This window comes from Physeter macrocephalus, chromosome 4, assembly GCF_002837175.3.
Source record: "Physeter macrocephalus isolate SW-GA chromosome 4, ASM283717v5, whole genome shotgun sequence".
NCBI lineage: Eukaryota > Metazoa > Chordata > Mammalia > Artiodactyla > Physeteridae > Physeter > Physeter macrocephalus.
Window position 1 is genome coordinate 119749888 of NC_041217.1, and position 22110 is coordinate 119771997.

General features: G+C 36.3%; 1 protein-coding gene across 5 annotated transcripts in view; it reads right to left on the bottom strand.

Moving 5' to 3' along the window:
* Nucleotides 1-22110, bottom strand: part of TNNI3K (TNNI3 interacting kinase) — a 280116-nt gene that overhangs the window by 82807 nt on the left and 175199 nt on the right. For all 5 annotated transcript variants that reach the window (XM_028489254.2, XM_028489256.1, XM_028489255.1 and 2 more), the window contains 4 exons: nt 19408-19460; nt 19051-19103; nt 15096-15228; nt 1993-2102 (listed from right to left, as the gene is read on the bottom strand). In XM_028489254.2, the coding sequence (XP_028345055.1) occupies nt 1993-2102; nt 15096-15228; nt 19051-19103; nt 19408-19460 (349 nt within the window). The remainder of the gene's footprint in view (nt 1-1992; nt 2103-15095; nt 15229-19050; nt 19104-19407; nt 19461-22110) is intronic.

Sequence of the window (22110 nt, forward strand, 5' to 3'; positions counted from 1 at the left end):
ACAAATATTGCCAGCCAGTCAGAGACTTAGCTTTCCTGTTATACTTTCTCTCCATCCTCCTCTGGGAGAACCTCATCCCCAGAGCCCTGTACTTCCCTGCTTAGCAACAAGACTTTTCTACTAAGCACTCAATTTTTGACCTCTTAGTATTTTTATTTTTAATCTTTAATAGCATTCTCCTTTGATTCTATTCTGCTTTCTCTTTCTCATTTTCCAAACTGTTACTTCTGGTACCCATCCTACCTAAAAAATGCTTTTAGAAGTGCCAATGACTTGCTTTTATTCCAAATTAAAACTTCCATGTCCCTTATCTATAATCATGAAGAGTCAGTTAAAAAAACCAAAAGGGATTCCCTTTGATTGTTACGGTATATTTTACAATAGTTCATACCCCAAGGAGAGAAGGAAATTCTGGATTAGATGCCTGACACAGTTATTCCTAGAAAATATGCCTGAGATTCATACTGAAAGACAAAGAAAGTTTTTCCCAAACTATTTTAAGTCATGTAATTTTCAAGACAATTTTCTAAACATTGAATTTCAGATAAGGGGATTGGAAGCATTGATAAGCAATAGTGATATTCATTCATTTACTCAACATATATTTTTGAGCATCTACTAGGTACAGTTCTAGGTAAGGAGGTTACAGCAGCAAAGAAAACAAAATGAACAAACAATAAAGTCCCTGCTTTTACAGAGCTAACATTCTGGTAGTGAGAGAAGATTCTACACAAATAAATATATAATCTGGTGAATTAAATGGTCAGAGGAAGAGGTTATTTCTTCCGAGATACTCAGTCCATGTTCCATAGTTATCTTCCTTTTTCTTCATAAGAGTTTTTGTGTATACTTGTAGGATTGGGTAATGACTTGGTCTGGTTTTGCCTTTAGAAACAGAATGGGAAATTTGCTTTCTCCTTCCAAACATCTGGACTAGCGTTTACTCTATTTCTCTTTTGGTGAGATACCAACAGCCTACTTTATCTGCTCCCTTGTTGAAGAGAGGTAAAATGTCTGGGAAGGATCAGAATCAAGGTCATATAAGAAAAGGACAACAATAACTAGGATGGTTTGGACCGGACAATTAAGGGCTATTGGGCCTTTGTGTATGAGGATCTCCAGTGTGAAGAGTGTGAACTAATTCCCTCCACGTAGAGCAGAAGAATCAATGTGGGCTGACGTCAAAACACAAGGATTTCAATAGACATCAGACATACTGGCAGGGGGAATTCCTAGACACTATATAGAACTGTGAAATCAAGAGAGAAGTTGTGAAATCTCCTCCTTTGTCAATCTGTGAGAACAAAGTAGACACCAATCTGTCTGGTACGTTTCAGAAGAATCCTTTCCTACAGACAGATGATCTGGGATTTCATTCTGGGATTATATGACTCTTCCCCTCTACTCTCTCAGATCTATGATCGTATTAATTTTTTTCACTGTTTACATATCCTACTTTACTTATTCCTTCCCTAATACTGATTCCTCCCTTCAAACTCTAAATCTATGCTCTTAGCTACTTTGTCATACAGCCACTCAGAGAGTTAGAGAAGGACTAGGACCAGGGCTAGCCTCCTGCTTGAGCCAGGGCTCAAAGACCACTGGTCATGGGGTCTTTGCCTGCAGACCTGCCTCATGGTGTAAAGCCCACACAAACCCATCTTGTGCCAAACTTCTTTCTTGAAAAAAGTGACTAAGTGTGGTTCAGGCGTAGTTAATAAAATTGCAGCTGAGACGAGACTGAGTCATCTGTCATACCAGGGTCTCTTACTAATCAGTTGTGAGAAACATTTCAGAATCAGAGAGCAACAGCAAAGAAATATGAGATACTCAGACTTCTTGAGGCAATTAGAGACTAAAGAGCAGAAAGCAAATCAGTCTTCCTGCCTTGACAGTCTTAAAATACACACTGAAAGTAGACTTTGGAGCTACACTATTTGTGACAGATGTTGACCATAACACATTTTCTAAGAGGAAGTAAAAATTACTCACTTCGGGACATGCATTCCACCCTCGCATCAGCAGAGATGATATGGGCTTGGGAATGGAATAGCCGATGGGAGGTCTGATATGGTGGTAAGCCATGTCTGCTGCGGCAGCCGCTGCAAACCAAATGGTCACGTCAGTCTTGAAAATCACATATTTATTTCAAGAAACATATGAACAGACAACAAAAAAATCATTAAAAATCAATCTGTGCAACATCAGCAGAGATTCAAAGAGGCCTCTATGCTGTTTTTTTTATATGTTTAAGCAAAATAGTGGATAATATGCTACCATAAGTTTATCTTTATAATTGTTCGTTTCTTCGGTTGTTCATTCAACAAATGGTGAGCAGAGGGGATTTATATAGAAACAAAGGAACAGACAAATATCAAGCAGCACAGGGTATGTACATGATGTTTTAGGAAGTAAAGACCGAAAGGCAGATTGGACCAGCCTATACAATGCATAAATCCCAGGCTAAAGAGCTTATACTACACATAGCAAGACAAGGTGCCCCGGAACTTTGTACCCCTGAAAGCACCTGTATCACTTGGGCAAAATAGATTATTTTTTAAGTTTAACTCTGGTTACTGGTTACAAGATTGTTGGGATTTTAAATTTTAATATTTATAAAGTAGTTACTATTTGCTAAACTCTTGTTAGATACTCCAAATCCATCATTTTAGCTAATAGTGCTCATTGATTGAACTCTCTAGCGTTGCCTACCTGCTTGGATGTCTGAATGTTGCTCATCTCAAACTCCACATCACTGTGTTGTGATTCTCAGGACTTCTTTGTGGATTCCTGATTGCTGATTATTTTTCTGTTCTGCAACCAGTGATTTCCGTACTCCCTGGGAAACCAAGCTTATAGCTACTTTTATTGAACACATTTTGTATCAAGTATCATGGTAGATACATACATAAGTTCTTTCGATCCTTTTAAACCATGCGTGCAAGGTAAGTGCTATTGTTATGTGTGTGTTGTGTGTGTGTGTGGTGTATGTAAGTAGTTTTTAATTTATAAAAATTTTAATATAACGAGTAGTTGGCACAACTTCTTTTTTCAGATTTCATGCTCTTTCAGCCATTTCACATTGAAGGTACTTTGTAAACAACACATGAAGCTCTTTTATTCCTCTGAAAAATTGCTCTGCACCCATGGGATGCTAAAGTTCCAGGATACTGCTGCCTGTGTTCTTGATTGTGATGTCACAATCATCTGTCTATATCTTAATGACTTTTGAGATGTGACCCACAACTACTATCTCTCTTCCACCAAAGTTTACTCCAGCTAAATTCTGTTTATAGATCTGCATCCAGCAGATGTAGTGAAATTATATACAATGCAACTTAACATTTTGCTTTATGGATCATTCAGAATTACTATATAATTTTGCCAAATGTAAAATTAATACTTGTTTTTCATAGAAATTTAGAAAATTAGGAGAATTAGAAAGAATAAAATCCTATTATTCAGAGGAAGCAATTGTTAAAATATTTTGAGCATTTCTTATATATTCTTCATATCATTGAGCTCATGTCCAATATACAATTATGTAATACTTTTTCCCCTAAATTAAATATAAGCATTTTCTCATGTTATTAAAATTCTATGTTAACATATTTTTAATGACTCTGCATTTAGTGTGATTTACTTAATTATTTCTCAATTTCAGGTTGTTCAAATTTGGGTGTAAACACTTCAAAGAATATGTTTTTTAATATGACTTTCCCAATTTCACAGATCATTTATGGTATTTTGAGGAGTGAGTTAATATGTCAAAGGGTACAACCACTTTAAAGACTTTTGATACATACTGATGAACACTTTTCCTAAACAGTTGTAGTAATTTATACTCTCAATAACAAGTGTATGAGAGGGTTGTCATTATACCTGAGTCAGAATTAGGTTTTCTCATTTTATAAAAGATTTTGCTAATATGAGAGGTAAATATATCAGCTCATTTGTTGCTGTTTATATTTTGTTCTTGGATAAGTAGTGAGGCTTAATATTTTCCCAGATATTTATTAGTTATTTGTATTTAAAATATTAAGTTCATGCCCTTTGCCCACCTGGAATTTCAATATTTCCTTGCAACAGTCATCTAATATACAATGGTTCCAGGCTGAGGGCAGAGTCAGGAATTTCATTCCTGCTTTTGTCTTCAATGCCCTTTGTAACATATTTGCATTATCACATTTTCCAACCATTCCTGGCCACTATCAAGTACAGTTGCTGACACTAAGAAAACAAAGAAACAAAAGACTGCTCAAAACATATTTAGCAAACTTAACATGACTCACAAAATATGTTTTTTGTGTCACAAAAAACTAGGCTTTTTAGGTTCCTTCCAGTAGCTACTCTTGACTATTTTTAATTTTTTTTGGAATGAGGTACATAAATAAGCAAACCAATAAACTGTTGCTTAATGATCATTGATCTTCTAACTCTACTTTTTCACCTTATGATCAGTTGGATATTGTTGAGCTGGTATAGCTATAAGCACATAAACCGGTGTAGTGAACACATTTAAACTAATTATACATATCCTAAAGGGTGGGGAGGGACTATTCATAAAGTGAGTTAAACTCAGATGCAGGTGCCAAACGTCTCCTCTGAAACTCTTAGGCTGTGATATCAAGTATATAAAGTTACTTGTTTGCTTCTTGGCACTGTGTCTGAAAAATCAGTTTAAGATGAACGATATTTAATTCTTCATTATTCAAAGTAGATTCTGCAAGTTCTCGGCATCTCCTTCTCCCTTTTGCTTTACGCACTCTCTCTTGGCAGTGATACTACTCATTAGCACCTCTGTCAGAAAGTGGGCAATGCAACGTGAAGGGTCATGGAATTGAAATTTGTCACCTTTGAGATTGCTTTGTCAGTCTTGCCTAAGTGGCCATGCTACACGAGCTGCTGGGAACTTTTCTGGTATTCCAGATTCAGGAAAGAGACTGTCACCCATTAATCAAATTTTTACCTTGATTGCTACATAAAATATGTGAAATGATTTATGTAAACGTTGGTTTCCACTTTCATGACTGAAACTTTGCTATTAAGAGAAAATAAGGATACATCTGAAAATATCAATAACTTAATATTGAGTGCCTATTATTTCCTCAGTACTACCCTAAGATAGTTATCAATAGTTTGGCAAATTTATAATCTAGATTCTAGAGTAGGACTGTCTAACAGAACTTTCTGCAATGATGAAAGTGTCCTTCTCTCTTGTTCAATATTGTCGCATATGGCTATTAAGCACTTAAAATGTGGCTAGTGTGATTGAGAAACTGAATTTTTAATTTTACTTAATTTCTATTAATATAAATTTAAATTTAAATAATCATGTGTGTCTAGTGGCTTCCATATAGGACAGCACAATTCTAGAGCATAGCTCCCATTATCCTGAATGAGACAAATTAAACACAAATTTGTGAGTCAACCTCAAGGGTCTGCATAACCATGGTGTTGATTTGTGGATTCAAGTTCTTCGTTATCAAGAAAAGAAATGAAAGGAGATTGTGAGTGTTGTCTCTCAAAAGAGGCCAGTAACAGAACAAGCATTCAATACAACATGTGTTAACCTTCATTCATTTATTCAAAATGTATTGAACATTCTATGTGAGTGATAATAGGCAGAAAAAAATGAAGTGTTATGCTTTTCCAAAGAAATTGGTAAATGGATGAATAATAATAAAGAAATGAATTACTGTATATTTCACTGATTTAATGGTTCAATCATAAGTTGTGAAATATGATTCTTTTTCCCCTGTAATTCCTTTTTCCCTACCCTCTTTCTCTGCATTACATCTACTGTCATTTAGGTCTTAGCTTAGATGAATTCTCTCTGGATGCCCTTCCTATGGACTCCCATAGCACTCTGTACTACAATAGTATGTATTATATTAAACTTAATTGCCTATTTACTTGCTTGTCTCTGCAAATAGATCACAAGCTCCTTGAGGTCAGGGACTGTGTCTTTTCAGCATTGTGTCTCCTGTACTTAGCACAGTGACTGGCAATTAGTAGGCATTCAATAGATATGCAATGAATGAATCAATAAATGAGATAGTTCAAAATACGATTTCATTAGAAATAATATAGATCATGGTATACAGGACGCAGTACACATTTATCGTACAAATGAATGAAGATGATGGATTAATGCCAATTAATATATTGCCCGTTATTATAATTTTAGGACAGAACATAATGCATAGCTATCAAGAAACACTGTAGAATGAATATAATGTTTAGTTTAATGTGAAATTAAAACATACTTAGATAAATTATTGAGATCTGGTGGCATATTTAGTCCATAATATTATCTTTTGTTCAAAACATTTTGGGAGGGGGCTTCAATAAACTGAAGCAGTATAAATATTAAGAATTGCCCTTAACTAGCATATCTGAGGCCTAATTTTCAGTCTGTCTTTGCTTTTAACTCTCTGGGAGATCCTAATTAAGCCAATTTGCCTCTGTGAGTATTAATTTCTCTAAATGTAAGATGAAGCAGTGAGGGCACACTGTAATGGTGACAAGTGTGGGCTTTGGGGACAAGAAGCCATGAATTTAAGTCTTGACTACACCTCTTACCAGCATATGATGTTGAGCATACATCTTATCCTAATAGAACCTGATCCATGGCTTATCGGTAGAATTAAAAGAGAGTCTTCATAGAGCATCTGTTGCATTTTTGGCGCTCAACGAGTGTTAGCTGTTATGGTTGCTCTAATTTTTATCTACAGATCTAAGGCTCTTACTGATTCCTTTTAGTCTGAACCTAGAGAACTAGATATCAAAAATATTATTGCATATTTTCTATTCTGTTTAGATGAGAAATCTTAGTTCTTTGTGAGGTTTCTTTGAGCATGAATACCAAGTGGAACATTGCATTGAGTTACTGCAAATCACAAGGCTAAAAACCACCTCATCTGTCATCAGTCCCAGTTTATAACGCAATGTGGCCATTATGGAGAGGATGACTAATGCAGCTCTCCATGATGAACTTAATTAGCTTTATATTGCTTATGGATAAATTGGTACTAGATTCTGAATTCCTAAAGTAACTTATCGCTTCCTCTCTTAGGTTTTATAAAAGTAAAAAAGAGAGCAATGAAGTACAATATTTTGTTTGTAAGTTTTGACTAAGATAAAATTGCCAGAATTTTTTTTCTAGTTTGTGTGTATGTGTGTTCTAAAAAATACAATTGATTCTACTTCATAGTTTTTAATGGGCAGGGCTGTGGTGAGACAAAGCAAATGCATTCTACCATCCCAGCAAGAGCTAAGACACATTCTTTGTTAAACTGACACTTTTCAATGATGTATCACCAGAGCATACAGCATCTGAGAGAGACCATGAGATTGCAATCTTGAGATTGCACTAAGAATGGCTTAATTTTTTAAACCACATCCCATTCTCATTACACACTGTCAGAAGAATAGATTAATTTGCACCATTGTCTGTTCTCATTGCAATCTTTGTCAGTGTAATGAAGTATTGGCATGTTAATATCAGCTATTTTCATAGAAATATCATCATCCGTTGGACCGATTTGATCTTTCCAGTGATCTGTGTAGTGACTGGCTGGCATTACTCTTCTCAGTGATAAACTGATAAAGATGTTAGCATAGCAAACATAGGATTTCAGAACTTTAGCTCACTCCTATTTTCCTATCACCTGTCAAAGCACAGTCCACATCACCAATGTGCTTATGCCCTTTGAGGATATTATATTTAAGATGCTTTAGGATCCTAATCATATACGAGCAGAACATAATCATCTAATATTAAGCAGGTGTAGCAAATGCAAATGGCTATAAATATATGAGAACTGTGACATAACTGGGTCTCTAAATTACATTAATTAATATTTTTTTAAAACCACATGTGACACACAAAATGTCTGCACGCCATATTTGGCTACTGGACTGCAGTTTGCAACTCTGAGGTAAAGCCTCAATATGAAGTTTCACCAGAATCTGGCTAGACTGAATCAGCAGATATTCTTAATTTGCTGCCATGTCCCAGACTTAGAGTCTGGCATTAAGCAAACCCAGGACACCGAGTGAGTTGAGTCTCCTTGTGAACCAGATGGCACCACACATGAAAGCAAAAGGAAAATAATAGGCTCTCTTCTTTGGCTCGAAATTATAATCTGAATGTGACCCACAAAATTGGGTACCTGGTAATAAGGGAATGGGATTGGATAAAATATAGACTGATGGATTAATTCATTCCAGATTTCTTCTTTAGTTTTTCATGAGGTACCAAAGGAGACAGGCCCAGGAGAGAAATAAAATATGGGAAGCAGGTGTTGGTTTCTTTTTAAAAAATGTATCCAGGACAAGTCTTGTTTGCTAGGTAATACCAACTCCTTTTTCATCTTGCCTGGTTCTTGTCTCTCTGCTTGATTACATAGTTTAGCTCCTTGTCTTCCTCTCTTCCTGTATCCGTCATCCTCCTGCTGGCTAAGCCAGAAGCCTGGAAGTCGTCCTGGTCTCCTCCCTCCCTCTCGTGCTTCCACCTCAATATGTCCGCAAGTCCTGTTAGCATCTCTCAAAACCAGCCTCTCCTTTCTCTTCACTACCTTAGTTAAGATTTTATACATTCTCTTCTAGATTACCTGGTTTCCTTGCCTCTGTTTCAAACTTCTCCAATCCAGCCTTTGCTTTGTAGAAAGAGGGAGCATTCTAAGATAATAGAGTTGTACTATTACCCTGCTTAAAAATCTGCAGTGACTTCCATTGTTGACACAGAAGGCCCTTCACCATGTAGTTCTAGCTTTACATTTACAGCATGTATCTTGCTGCTGATTCCCTTGTATTCTCTGATTCATCCCTACTGAAAGATTTGTGAATCTCTAATGCCTCTGCACCTTGCCCAGGCTGCTTTCTGCCAGGACACCTTCACCATCTCCCCACTATTTACCAGTTAAATAGTACTCATCTTTTAAAGATGCAGTTCAGGTAGGTATCATCTGCTTCAAGAATCCTTCCCTGATTTCCTTTCCCACCACCAGTCTAGGCAGGAGAGCCCTCAAAGGAGCATCTGTTGCACTCTGTGTTTCCCTCTAGCTGGGATTTACTCCGCTAACTCTACTTTTCTCATGCCGTCTCTACACTACAAGGGAATGCCCTTTTCCTCTTTGTTTTCTTCTTACTCTCGCACAGTTCCTGGCCAGAACTGTGTATGGCTTAATATAATAATAATAGCTAATATTTATTGAGTGCTTACTGTTGCCAGACATCATTCCAAACCTTTGAGGCAGGTCCTACTAGTATCCCTGTTTAAAAAATAAAGACACTGAGGTACTGAAGTATAGCTTGGTTAAGCAGTTTGAGTAAGCTTGCAAGACTCATGCTCTTACACTTATGCCAAGTCTCTTTAGCCTGAAAAATATTTTCTTAAAAATTGAGTTAATTGCCAATATTTAAAAATCTTTCGATTTCTGAAGAAACACATAGAAATTAGTTGATATGGCAACAGTGAGCAAGCATCCCTATACTTCCTTCATGGCACTGTTTGGCTGGAGCTGGGTAGCAGCTGTCCCCTTGAGTCAGAGCATGTGATTTCCTGTTCATCACATTATCCTGCATCAAGTGTTTTCTTGCTTCCCCTGATCCTGTAGGCATTTGATCTTGTGACCCTTGGGATAGTGAATGCAATGGCTTTTTCATTTTTTTCTAAACCTGAGATTATAAGGTTAATTTGAACATATACTCTGTAAAAGAGACCCTAACTTCAAGTTCTTCTGAAGGCATACTCATCACTTGCATAGGAGTCAATGCTAATATTTGCATTCTATTTATATATTTCACCCAGGAGATAGGATTCTGTTAAATCCAGGAGGATAAGCCATGTGTAATGTTGCTACTCCCATAATTGATAATCCTGTCCCACACTGTAGTCATGGATTTGTTGCTCATTGTAAATGGCTAATATGTAGCTTATATTGAATCTGATCCTTCACATAATTTATTGCTGAACATTTGCTAGACTGCCTAACCACTGTGATGATATTAACAGCCTCAGTTCTTGATGCATGGTAACTGTCCAACTTTAAAAAATTCAGTGTCTATCATGAACAAACTCTTTTGCCAATAAAGTACTATAAATTCCAATATCTGAGATATTGGATTCAAGTTATTCTTAGGCAAGATATTTAACTATTTTATTATATAATACTCTCCCTCCAAAAAGAGTATATATTCCTGAGGGCCCATGAGGGAGGGAATCTTTATCTTTTTGAACTATTCATTTTATAATTAGCAAAGGGTAACAAAGTAGAGAAAATTGCAAGGACACCGCACTTAACTGAATATTGAAGAATTAAGGAAGATATTTTTGGAAGAAGTAATATTTAAGCTAAGGCCTAAAAGTAAACTGGAGTTAGTATGATGACAAGTGGGGAGGAGTGTGTCTGACAAACAACTAACGTCAGCAAAGACACGGAAGTGAGAGGAAATGTGTCATGTTGGGGAAATGAAATAGTTCCCTGTGGCTGAACATAGAGGACAGGCTGCAAGTGGCAGGCAGTAGACCTGGGGAAGAAAGAAGAAGCATAACTATGGGGGCTTTGTAGATTGTTTTATGAAATTTTTTAAATCTTAAGAACAAAGGAAATGCATTGAAGACTTTAAGTAAGGGGAGCCAGATAATCAAATTTGAGTGTTTATAAAGCTAAATGTAGTTATAGTATGGCAATTGGTGAAAAAAAGATGGTGAACAAAACTAGAGACAAGGATACCATTTAAGATACTGTGCAGGATTCTACTTGTGAAATAAGGAAGTAGCAGTGGAGAGCAAGATAAATGGATAGATTTGAAAGATATTTAGAAAGTGGGATTGAAAGTAAGAAAACAAGTGAAAAGAAAAGGAAGGAAGGAAGGGAAGAAAGACAAAAAGGAGGAAAGAAGAAAGAAAAGAAGGAAAGAGAAAAATTAATGGTGACTTTTGAAGTTTTTATATGGGCTCCCTGGAGAATGAGAACTCCACTCAAGCACAGAATCATAGGAAGCCTCGACCTTGTATTACAGTTTGCCCTTATCTTTCATCTTACAGTTGCAGAGAGATTTCAAATTACAAAGTTCACAAAATCATCTCATTTTATCCTCACAGTAATCTCTGTGGAGTCATCATTAATTGCACTTACCAAAGAAACTGACCTTGTGAAAGAGACCAGAGGCTAGAGGAAATGCAACACATTCAAGGAAGCAAGGAAAGAAGGTTTGGAGTGGCTGGAGCATAGAAAGTAAAATGGTATGAGCAAGGTCAGAGATACTGAATCATGTAGAGTGTTGCAGGACGTATTAAGAATTTTGAGATTTAATCCTAAGAACATGGGAAGCCATAGATGATTTTAAGCAATGGTCACATAATCAGGTTTATGTTTTTAAAATATCATTTTAGTGGATGTGTAGAGATTGGAGAGGAAGAGAAGAATAAAGGGAGAATGATCAAAGAGCTATTGCAGTAGTTAAAGTGATAAAGATGGCAGTTTGAACTACAGTGGTGGTGGATAAAACTTTAGATGTAGATATGGGTATATACCTCACCAATTCTATTCAGTATTGTACTAGAAGTCCTTGCCTGTGTGAGAAAGCAAGAAAAAGATTTAAAATACACACATATTTGAAAGAAAGAAATAAAATTTTCTTTATTTATACATGACATAATTATCTACGTGCAAAATCCCAAAGAATGTACAAGAAAGCTACTTGAACTGATAAGTTAATTTAGCAAATTTGTAGGGTACTAGGTTGTTATTTAAAAATTAATAGTGTCTCTATACTAGCAAAACACATTATACATTGAAATTTAAAAAAACATTTAAAATAGCATCAAGAAACACAAAATTCATAGAAATAATTAAAAAAATATATGTTTAAGGTTTCTATGATGAAAACTACAAACACGCTGATGACAGAAATCAGACCTAAATGAAGGGAGAGACATACTATGTTTATCAGTTGGAAGATTCAATATGCATAAGTTATAAATTCTTCCCAAATTGCTCTACAAATTCACTGCACTTCAATCAAAATTCCAACAGGTTTTTTTTTTTTTTTTTGTAGAAATAGATAAGCTGGTTCTAAAATTTATACGGAAAAGCAAAAACCCTATAATAGCAAAAGCAATTTTAACAAAGAAGAGCAAAGTTGGAGGATTCATAGTAAATGATTCTGAGATTTACTATAACATCAATATATTGTAGTATTGGTGTAAGGGTAGACTTATATCAATGGAACAGAATAGAGTCCACACATATGTGGTCAATTAATTTTTGACAATAACACCAAAATAACTTAATGGATAAAGGAAAGTTTTTTAAACAAGTCATGCTGAAAAATTTGGATCCATATTGAAAACAAACAAATAAATTAACAAAAGGATAACAAACTCAACTTTTACCTTGTACTGTTAAAAAAATAACTCTAATAGATCTTATAAATATAAAATCTAAACCTACAAGATTCCTGTGAGAAAACACAGGAGAAAAACTTTGTGATCTTGGGTGTGGCAAGAATAATTTAGACAGGATGCACAAAATATTTAAACGTTTGATAAGGTAAACTTCATTGAAATTAAAAACTTTTGCTCTTTGAAAGACATTGGTAAGAATATGAGAAGGCAAATCACAGACTAGAGAAAAATACTTGCAAAACACATAGCAGATGAAAGATTTTACCTAGAATCTAAGAACTCATTAGTATATAAGATAATTTGAACAAATACTTCACCAAAGAAAGAGATATGAGCAGCAGATAAACACAAAAAAAGATTATCAACATTATTAGTTATTAGAGAAATATAAAATAATACCACAATTATTTACCATTATATACCTACTCAAATGGTTAATATTTTATTTTAAATAGATAATAAAAAAGTCCTGGCAAGGATGTGGATCAACTGAAATCCTCATACACTGCTGGTGGGAAGTCATAGTGGTACAAATGCCTTGGAAAAAATCTTACCATAAGATCTAGTAATCACATCTTATATATTTATCCAAGAATAATGAAAACATCCACACAAAAACCTGAATGGTTTTGGCAATTATATTCATAATTGCCCCAAAGTGAGAATAACTCAAATGATCATCAACTTGTGAGTGGATGAATAAATTGAGGTACATCAACACAATGGAATATTACACAGGAATGAAAAAGAATAAATTACTAATAAATGTACTAACATGACTCCATTTATATGACATTCTGGAAAAGGCAAACCTGTAGGGACATAAATCAGATCAGTGGTTGCTAGGGGCTGGAGGTGGGAAAAGTGAATTGATTCCAAAGATGCATGGGGGAGCTTTTTAGAGTGATGGAAATGTTTTACATTATGATTGTAGCTGTGATTATACAACTGTATATATTTGTTAAAACTCACTGAAATGTTAGTCTAAAATGGTAAATTTTGCTACATAAGTGATACTACAACTTATACTATATAAGTTAAACCTGATTTTTAAAAATGACAATTGCAATAGTTTAAATGATGAAGATGGTGGCTTGAGCTAGGATAGTGGTAGATGACGGTAAGTAGTAGATAAATCCAAGATGTCCTTAGGATGTAAAATCCATAGGAAGAGGTGAATGGGTTGACACAGGAGGTGAGAGGAAGGGAGACATATCTCTCTTGTGAAAATACTATAATGTGTCTAGAATTACAGTGGATTTTTAACATATACTCATAAGTCTTACCAGAAAGCAAATTCTAAGAGTTAGAGAGATAGCAGCAGATCAGAGCAAGACATTACAAATAGCAATTTTGGTCCAGTTCAAAATAGAGTCTTCTCATCCACCCTATAATAAGGACCAGATCTCATCATTTAAAACCATGAAAGCATATAGAGAAAGGTTAGGACGATTAAATAAAGAGCGTATAATGTGTGAAAAGTACTTTGTTAGACACTATGTAGATTGTAATTAAAGACCATATGGTTATTAGGGGGAAAATGCCTTGAATAGACAATATGAGTTATGGCTTTTGCTCTGCACATGAGTACTAATAAATATTGTGATCCTGGTTAAGACTTTGAACTTGTGAGCATCCACATTTGTAAGATATGTCTTTCCCTAACATCCCTTTTGACTTGATCCATCTGATATATTGTGATAGGGTGGCCACGTAAGAAGCCTACAATGTAATTCATTTAAAATTTATTTACGATTTAATTTGAAAACAACTTTTCAAGCATGGTCAGTTCTGGGGATGCAAAGTCAAGGAGTTTTTAGACTCACAGTGGATACAAGTAAGTAAACAGTGTGACAGGGCTGTTGTATCTACAAGAGCAACCCAAATAAAATGGAGAGAGAGAGCAAATAAAATTTACCTCAAATATTTGTACATTTTTTCCTGTGATTAGATTCCCTACCTCTACCTTCTACATGTACACAGAGTATCATGTATATTATCAACAACAAAATTATAGGTTCATTCACAAAGGCCCGTTTTTAGAATGCATCTATATATGTGATACAAAATTAGAAAAAACCAATTCTCTTTTGTATAATGTGAGACAAGCAGAAAGCTGTCCTGATAGGTTATTTTTATATGTTGCTACTTTCAGCTCACTCTTATATGCACATCAGAAAGGCACTTATAAATCTAATCTCAAAAAGTAAATATTGCATTGTTCACATTATTTGTACCCACATTCCACATGGCCATTATCATTTGTTTGTTTTATTAACAACAGATACATCAAAGCCCTAAAGTTTAATAATAAAATATACCTACACTTCTGTGTGCCTGTGTCTAAAACCACATAGTTACAGGCCATTAAGTTTTCTGGATTGGGCCACACCTTTAAACAATTTGATACCGTTTCCTTACTTCTCACCTTGCCAATCCACCAAGAATAGTCATTTTGGGGAAAAAAAATGTTTCTTGAATTTGTGAAAATGCACAGAACTCTGGAAATCAGAGAAACTTCTTTTTTTTTTTTTATCGGCCGCACCCCGCATCTTGAGAGATCTTAGTTCCCCGACTAGGGATTGAACCCACGCCCTTGGCAGTGAAAGCACAAACTCCTAACCACTGGACCGCCAGAGAATTCCCTCAGAGAAACTTTAACTGAGGCATGGCTTACCTGGCTTGAGATGAGCGAACGGAATTTCGCCGGTGAGAAGTTCCCACAGACACAGAGCATAGCTGAAGACGTCAGCTTTGATGGTGTAGCGTGTACACTGTGTGAACACCTCAGGAGCCATCCAGCGGAGGTTCTGTGGGTCAAGAAACATCCACAAGTCATTTACCAAGTGCTTAGTTCTTCTACTGTAGAATAGTGTTCTTCTTAGAGAGGATTTGTTAAGTGTTCTCTCGAAGTTCTCAAAAATATAAACTTAAAATAACATCGATACTGCCCTCAGTGTGTGCAATAAACTGGCCCGTTCATACAAAAACAGTGTGTTTACTGCTGCTGTTTAGTTTTTAAAAGGGCATTTTCTTTTACCATTGGAAGATCATGAAATCCATAATTCTTCCCCCAAAATTGCAACAATATTAATTACCAAGTAACACTGCCTCTTATGAAATGATGATCACAGCAGCAGCATTTTTTTGTGTATCTCTGAGCATCTTTCCCCTGGAAGCCTTACAAGCTTCTGAATAGCCACCCATGGGTTCATCCAAGAGCTCTATGCCTCCCTGAGGGTGAGTCACGCACTGTGGGAAGAAGCTTCCCTCCTTTAGAGCTTCAGGTTGTAGTTTAGGAAGTCACTAAATTAGACCCATAAATAGTGCCCTGATGACTGAGGAGAGAAATGACCTGACGGGAGTGCTCAGAATATTCGTGTGAAGCAGATTTCTCATTGGCAGGATCAGGTCTGTCACATCTCCTTTGTTTGCCCAGCGGTGTTATTTCTGAATGCTGTTTGCGCAATATTCCAGAAAGCAAGACCATAAAACGTTACAAGTTTCCCTGTACAAAGGTCTACCCTCATGTTTTCACGGCATCATTTATACCCTTTTTACTTGCAGTTATGTATTTTTCATTTTTAAATATAAGTTTCCGTTCTGGGATACAAATGCATAAATTTGGTTTATTTGTGGTTTAGGAAAAAGAGCACTAGATTTTGAGTTAGGAGATGCAAATTCTAGTTCTGGCTCTACTGCAGACTATTTGGGCAGTTCTGGGAAAGTCTCCTATGCTTCCTGGACCTCAGATTCCTCAAGGGCAAGACTGAGGAGGCAGGCCCTTCCAGCTCTAAAACCCCATGGCTTCATAGCCGTATCAATGGATTTTGCCAAATACCTGCTTTCTTTGTATTTCCACTGAAAGAAACCGGTATTCTTTTATTACTCCTAGTGAAATTCTGTGTGTAGTGCTGCCTGCTGATAATTCTTTTGAAGTGTATACATTATTTTGAAGTCATGCATAATTGCAGCTTTCCAAGAATATCTTTATTTCGATTATGGTGCTTTTATGCAATTCTTCCACACGAGCTTTCACATTCCAAATAGCCTCCATTTATATAGCATATTATGTGTTGTGTCACAACATTGCATAAGGGGGAGTAGGCATACAGTATGGCCATTTTTTCACAGGGGGGTAATAGAGTAATTATAAACTTACATAAGGCCACATAACTAGTAAGAAAGAAAATAACCTTCAAAATAAATCTAGAGTAGTGCTGTGCTTAAAGACTCCACTGCTAGGATAAAAGAATATTACTTGCTATTGGTGAAATTCAATTCAATCCCATTTGACAAAAGGTTATTTAGTCAGAGAGTCTCAACTGGCTGCATTTTAGAATCGCCTAGGGGAACTTTTAAAAGATACATGTACCCAAGATCAACCTCAGGCCAATGAGATCAGAATTGCTGGGGGCTGGATTCAGGTAGGATGCTTTTACAAAGTTTCCAAAGTGATTTCAATGTGCAGCCATGGTTGAGATCCACTGAGTTAGCTATCTCTATGTCAAAGGTACTAGATGAGATCTGTGTGTCCTGCCAAAAAAGGACTCACTCTTCCCACCTCTCATATCTTACCATTTTCCTCCTTGCTTACTCCACTCCAGTCACTCTGGCCTTGAACACACAAAGGACTCTCCTGCCTCAGGGCCTCTGCTCTTACTGTCCCCCCTTCTACACTGCTCTTCTCCTCTCATGGATAACTCCACCATAGGTCTCTTATCAAACGTTATCTTTCTCTCATCCAAATGGCTCCCCCGTCACTCTCCATTCATATACTCTGCTTTGTTTTTTCTTCATAACACTTATCATCATCTGATATATATTTTGTTAATTTGTTCAACGTTTATCTTCTTCTATTAGAATATTAGCTCCATAAACACAAGAACGTTGCTTTGTTCACTGCAATATCCCCAGTTCCCTAGAATGTCTGGCATCTAGTAGGTATTCCATAAATATTTGTTGAACGAATGAGTGAAATTTAATTGGGGAAACCAGCATGCTTAATCCTACTTACAATACAACATGGTCCATGATGTCGTTCCTGCCTTCCTCTCTAACTCATCTCTCATTTTGTCTTCCTCACACAGCGCATGCCAACAATGCCAAGCTATTTGAAGTCCCCCAGGAAGTCTGGTGTTTCTCATCCTCCCCTGTGCCTTTGCTCATGCTGTCGTTCACTCTGTCTGAATTTATTTATCCTTATTCATTCCACCTGAGCTCCCACGATGCTTTGTCACATCTCTGTCACTGAATGTCCCCACTGCTTTCAATCTTATCTGCTTATTACTATATTCTTTCCGCTAGAAAATGAGTTTCTTGAGATCAAGGACTGAGCTTTTATTTGCATTTTGTATTCTTGGCCCTTTGCACGATGCCTGACACACTGTAGGTCCTTGATAAATGTTTGTTGAGTGAGTCAGAGTACTACCTAGCAGTGCAAAAAAAGTGCTACAAAAGCACAGAGAGATAAGTGTGTGGGGAGGAGGAGGGGGAGGAAGTTTATGGGAGGGAAGGTACTTAAAATGGATAACATTTCCTGGGCCATGCAAGATGAGTAGACTTCCTCCAGGTGGGGTACAGTGAAGGGCTTCGCGGGCAGAGAATATGATGCTGGCAGAGTCACAGGGCTGTGAAAGTGAATGAAATGTTTGGGGAATAGCCAGATGGCTTGTATGCCGGGGGCATAAGGGACTTGAGAGAACGTTTAGTGGGAGAGGAGGTCACAGAGGAGCCTTGGGGTCAGATTTGGCGGGGTGGGGGGGGGGCGGGTAATAACATTTTAAGCATCATTGATGGTTTATAGGAAGAAGTGAATTGTCAGAACACAACACTTGGCTGATGTTGCAAAGAATGAACTGGAAGAGAGGACTGTAGTTAGAAGCCTAGAGCAATGGTCCAGAAAAGAGATGGAGAGGACCCAAACTGAGGCAGTGGTAAATGAGAGTTTGGGATGAACTTTAATAAAGAAAAGGAATAGAAACAAACAGAAAAAGTGATTGAGCAGTGTGTAAGCAGAAGCAGGAAAAGGAAGGAACAGAAAATTAGCCCGAGCTTGGGTAATTAAATAACACAGCTAGTCCAGAAAGAGAAGTGCACTTCTTTGTGCGGAAGGGATGGGAGAAGGCAGATGATGAACCTAACTGCAGACATTTTGAGTACAATTATGCTTGCTTCAGATGCTAGCATTTATATTTTTCTTAAACATTAATGCTTGACTATATCACCTATTGCCTTACAATGTTGAAATGGAAAACTAGGAATTGTTAGTAGATGCGGGTAAACTATGGATTTTATGGTTACCTATTAAATGTTAACTACCACTTAATAAGGGGATCTAAACATGAATGCCAATTATCCATGCCTGCCATGTACTTTTCAATTATATTTGAAACAAATTCTGTTATTTTTTCTGTAACATTTTCCAAATATATATCTAATCTATTTCTCTAACAGAGCCTTGAAATAGTTCTTTTTGGGGGCTTCCTGAAAATAGAAACATAAAACATTATCCCGCCCTTGGGAGAATGACATTTCTTCCAGTTAAAGCTCCTTTCATCTCCCTTCCTCTCATGCTGAGTTTACACATTTTAATTGTTTCATAATTATAGGGAACAGGAGAAGCAACCAACCCCAGGTTGTTTTGTCATGTTGTCTTCATCCAGAGACTGCAGAAATCTTGATTCTGAGGGAAACAGAAAACAAATTCATGTCAAAGGAAATATTTTAAAACCAAGGTCAAAGATTACAGCTAACAGTTTGAAATCCCAAGAAACCTCTACCTTATTTAAATGTTCACTTCCTTTCTTTTAGCTGAGGATATCAAAGAGGAAAAACCAAAATAAATGATATACTTTTAAAATTCACTGAAACCTGAATGACTTAGAGAGGTATAGCTGTCAGTGTGAAATCCATTTTCAGATTCATCACGTAATATCAGCACCAATGAAGAATGGAGAAAGAAACGGATGCCATTTGGGGCATCTCACCTCCAAAATCTGCCACCACAGCATGCCCATCCTCATAGAGAAGAATGTTGTGACTGTAAAAAAAAAAAAAGTAGATATTGAGTATACTATTTCCTAATCTGAATGGCCTCTCAATGAAGAGGACGATAATCATCATTTGTTTACCCCAGAGGCTAAATGACTCCCAAAAGGCTAACAGACATCTCAGATTAGTGACTCTGATTTTCTTAGTTTTGCTAATCTGAAAGGAATGTTTATAAAATGTGGTCATCTTATATCTGACTTTGAAAGTATACAAAGTATTCTACTTTAGATAAACCTTCTAAACATGTCAAAAGGACCCATTAGCTGAAGATCAGGTTTTCAGCTCTTTGAAGTTCATTTGCTAACAAAATTTGGCTACAGGCAATAGTAAAATGTACCTGTGAGCATATCAGAGTCAGAGCAAGGGAATAAGCTTGCTAGAACCTAGGCTTATAAGGACAGTTCAAGGCAGCACCTGACATGAATAGGAAAAGGACTCTTTATGGAAAGCGTCTTGGTCATTATGTTCTAGCTAGAATCCCAGGACAAAGAAGTGTTTTTAAGGCCTGTGAAATGAGTCTGGCTAATCTACTTTTTAAGGTCTTGGAGAGGAAAACATATAAAGGTCTTCAAAGTCTCCTTTCCAAACCAGAATTCAAGCTAGATCAAGGCTGTCCTTTTCAAGAAGTAAATCAAGGCTGGGGCAGTCCAAAGAGAGGTCATTCCTCCCACATATTGGTGAACTGAGTTGTGGGATATCTTATGGACAAATGTATTGTGACCCAAGATTGTCTTTGAGTGTTTCTTATTGAATGCCTTTCTTTATGCTTATTTCACATTTGGCTTCTAAATGAGTCATTTCAGCATTAGGAGATCTCCTACTGGGTTTCTTTTAGTGCACATAGGCCATACTATAGTAATTTATCTGCTCTATCCTTAATTGTTTTGCTTCATGATCAAAAAAGGAAAATTTTATTATTTTCTAGTCCCAAATAAGTCCAGTATGATATTGAATCATTTATATAAGTGCTTCCAGGTGCTGAGTTGAGCTTTATAAGAAAGTTAGTTTTGAACTTCTCTTGTATCATAAATGAATTTTACCTTTATGGTATACACTTAATCCTCTTTTCAACTATCAAAAATCTAGAATGTGTTCAAGATTTTTTTTGCTTGGAAGAGCTCAGTGTAGAAGTAATATAGGATGTTGAAACAAAAACCCCAAGATGTTCTCTTTAGCTGTAAATTACCAATTAATACATGCTATGAGAATGACACTATCATGATAAAGAACTCTACAGCATCAGGAACTCTCTGGAAGTTCAAAGGCAGCAAGAAGAATGCATCAAAATGCTGTACCACTAGATTCCTTGAAGGATTTAGGTGAGTTCCTGTACCACAATCCCTTAGCTTATCAAAGGATAATGAGTGTTACATTTCATAGATATCATTAAAACACATGCTGAACATGAATTACCAATCAAATTAAATGATTATATGTATAGTATCCTATCCATTAATTTAATTTTGATTCAAATTAATTATCTAGAACAATGGTTATCAAAACAATTAGCAGCATATTCTCAATATAGAAAATAGATTTGTAAATGGAGCTGCCTTAGTTAAACACAGGGAAAGGCTCACAGAACCCCTTCTTAAGCTTCACCTTTTCCAAAAATAGCAGTCCTTGAGGCAATAGCTTAAAACTGTGCATGTAGAGAAGTCCCCAAATAAGTTACATGTCTAGGGAATATTTTGTTTATTCATTTGTTTGTTTAAATTTCTCTAAAGTAAATATTTTATGTTGACAAGAATAAGGATGATAATACCAGCTAACTGGAGTTGGGGTAGTGAAATGTTTAGCAAAATTTTACTCTTCTAGCAAAAGAAACAAGTGAATTTGGTCACTGGGCTGCCCAGTGCTTCCTGGTATGAGAGGCAGGATGTCTCAGGATGCAGGGATTATGCTCACTGTTGTACCTCCATCATTTTTAGCACGTGCTTATTTTTGGCACACTGCTTATACTCCTTATCACATTGGAGTACTCAATAAACATTTTTTGAACAAATAAAAGAAACTTAAAATAGAAAGTCACAAGTTTGGAAGGGTAAAGATTACATTAGTTAATCATCAAGCACTTATTGAATATCACTCTTCATTCTATAAATATTTAAAATTCATAGACTCATATGATTGGAAGATAAATTAGAACTAACCTAGTTTAACCCTCTTAGCTCCAGAGGAGGAGTAAAAAGCTCAGAGAATTTAAGTGTATCAATAGACATTATATAAGTAGCTAGTGGCAGAGAAGATATAGAATCCACTTCATCTAGGCCAGCATCTCAGATTTTAGAAAAGTGCCTGGCAAATAGTAGGTGATCAGTGAATTTTATGAATTATTCTTGTATCATATTATGGACCTTTCCCCAAAGCATGCTATTTACTTTCTTCACATTATCAAGACACACTGTTGGTGGGAATGTAAATTGGTACAGACACTATGGAGAACAGGATGGAGGTTCCTTAAAAAATAAATCACAGCAAGATCCTTTTTGACCCACCTCCTAGAGAAATGGAAATAAAAACAAAAATAAACAAATGAGACCTAATGAAACTTAAAAGCTTTTGCACAGCAAAGGAAACCATAAACAAGACCAAAAGACACCCTCAGAATGCGAGAAAATAGTTGCAAATGAAGCAAC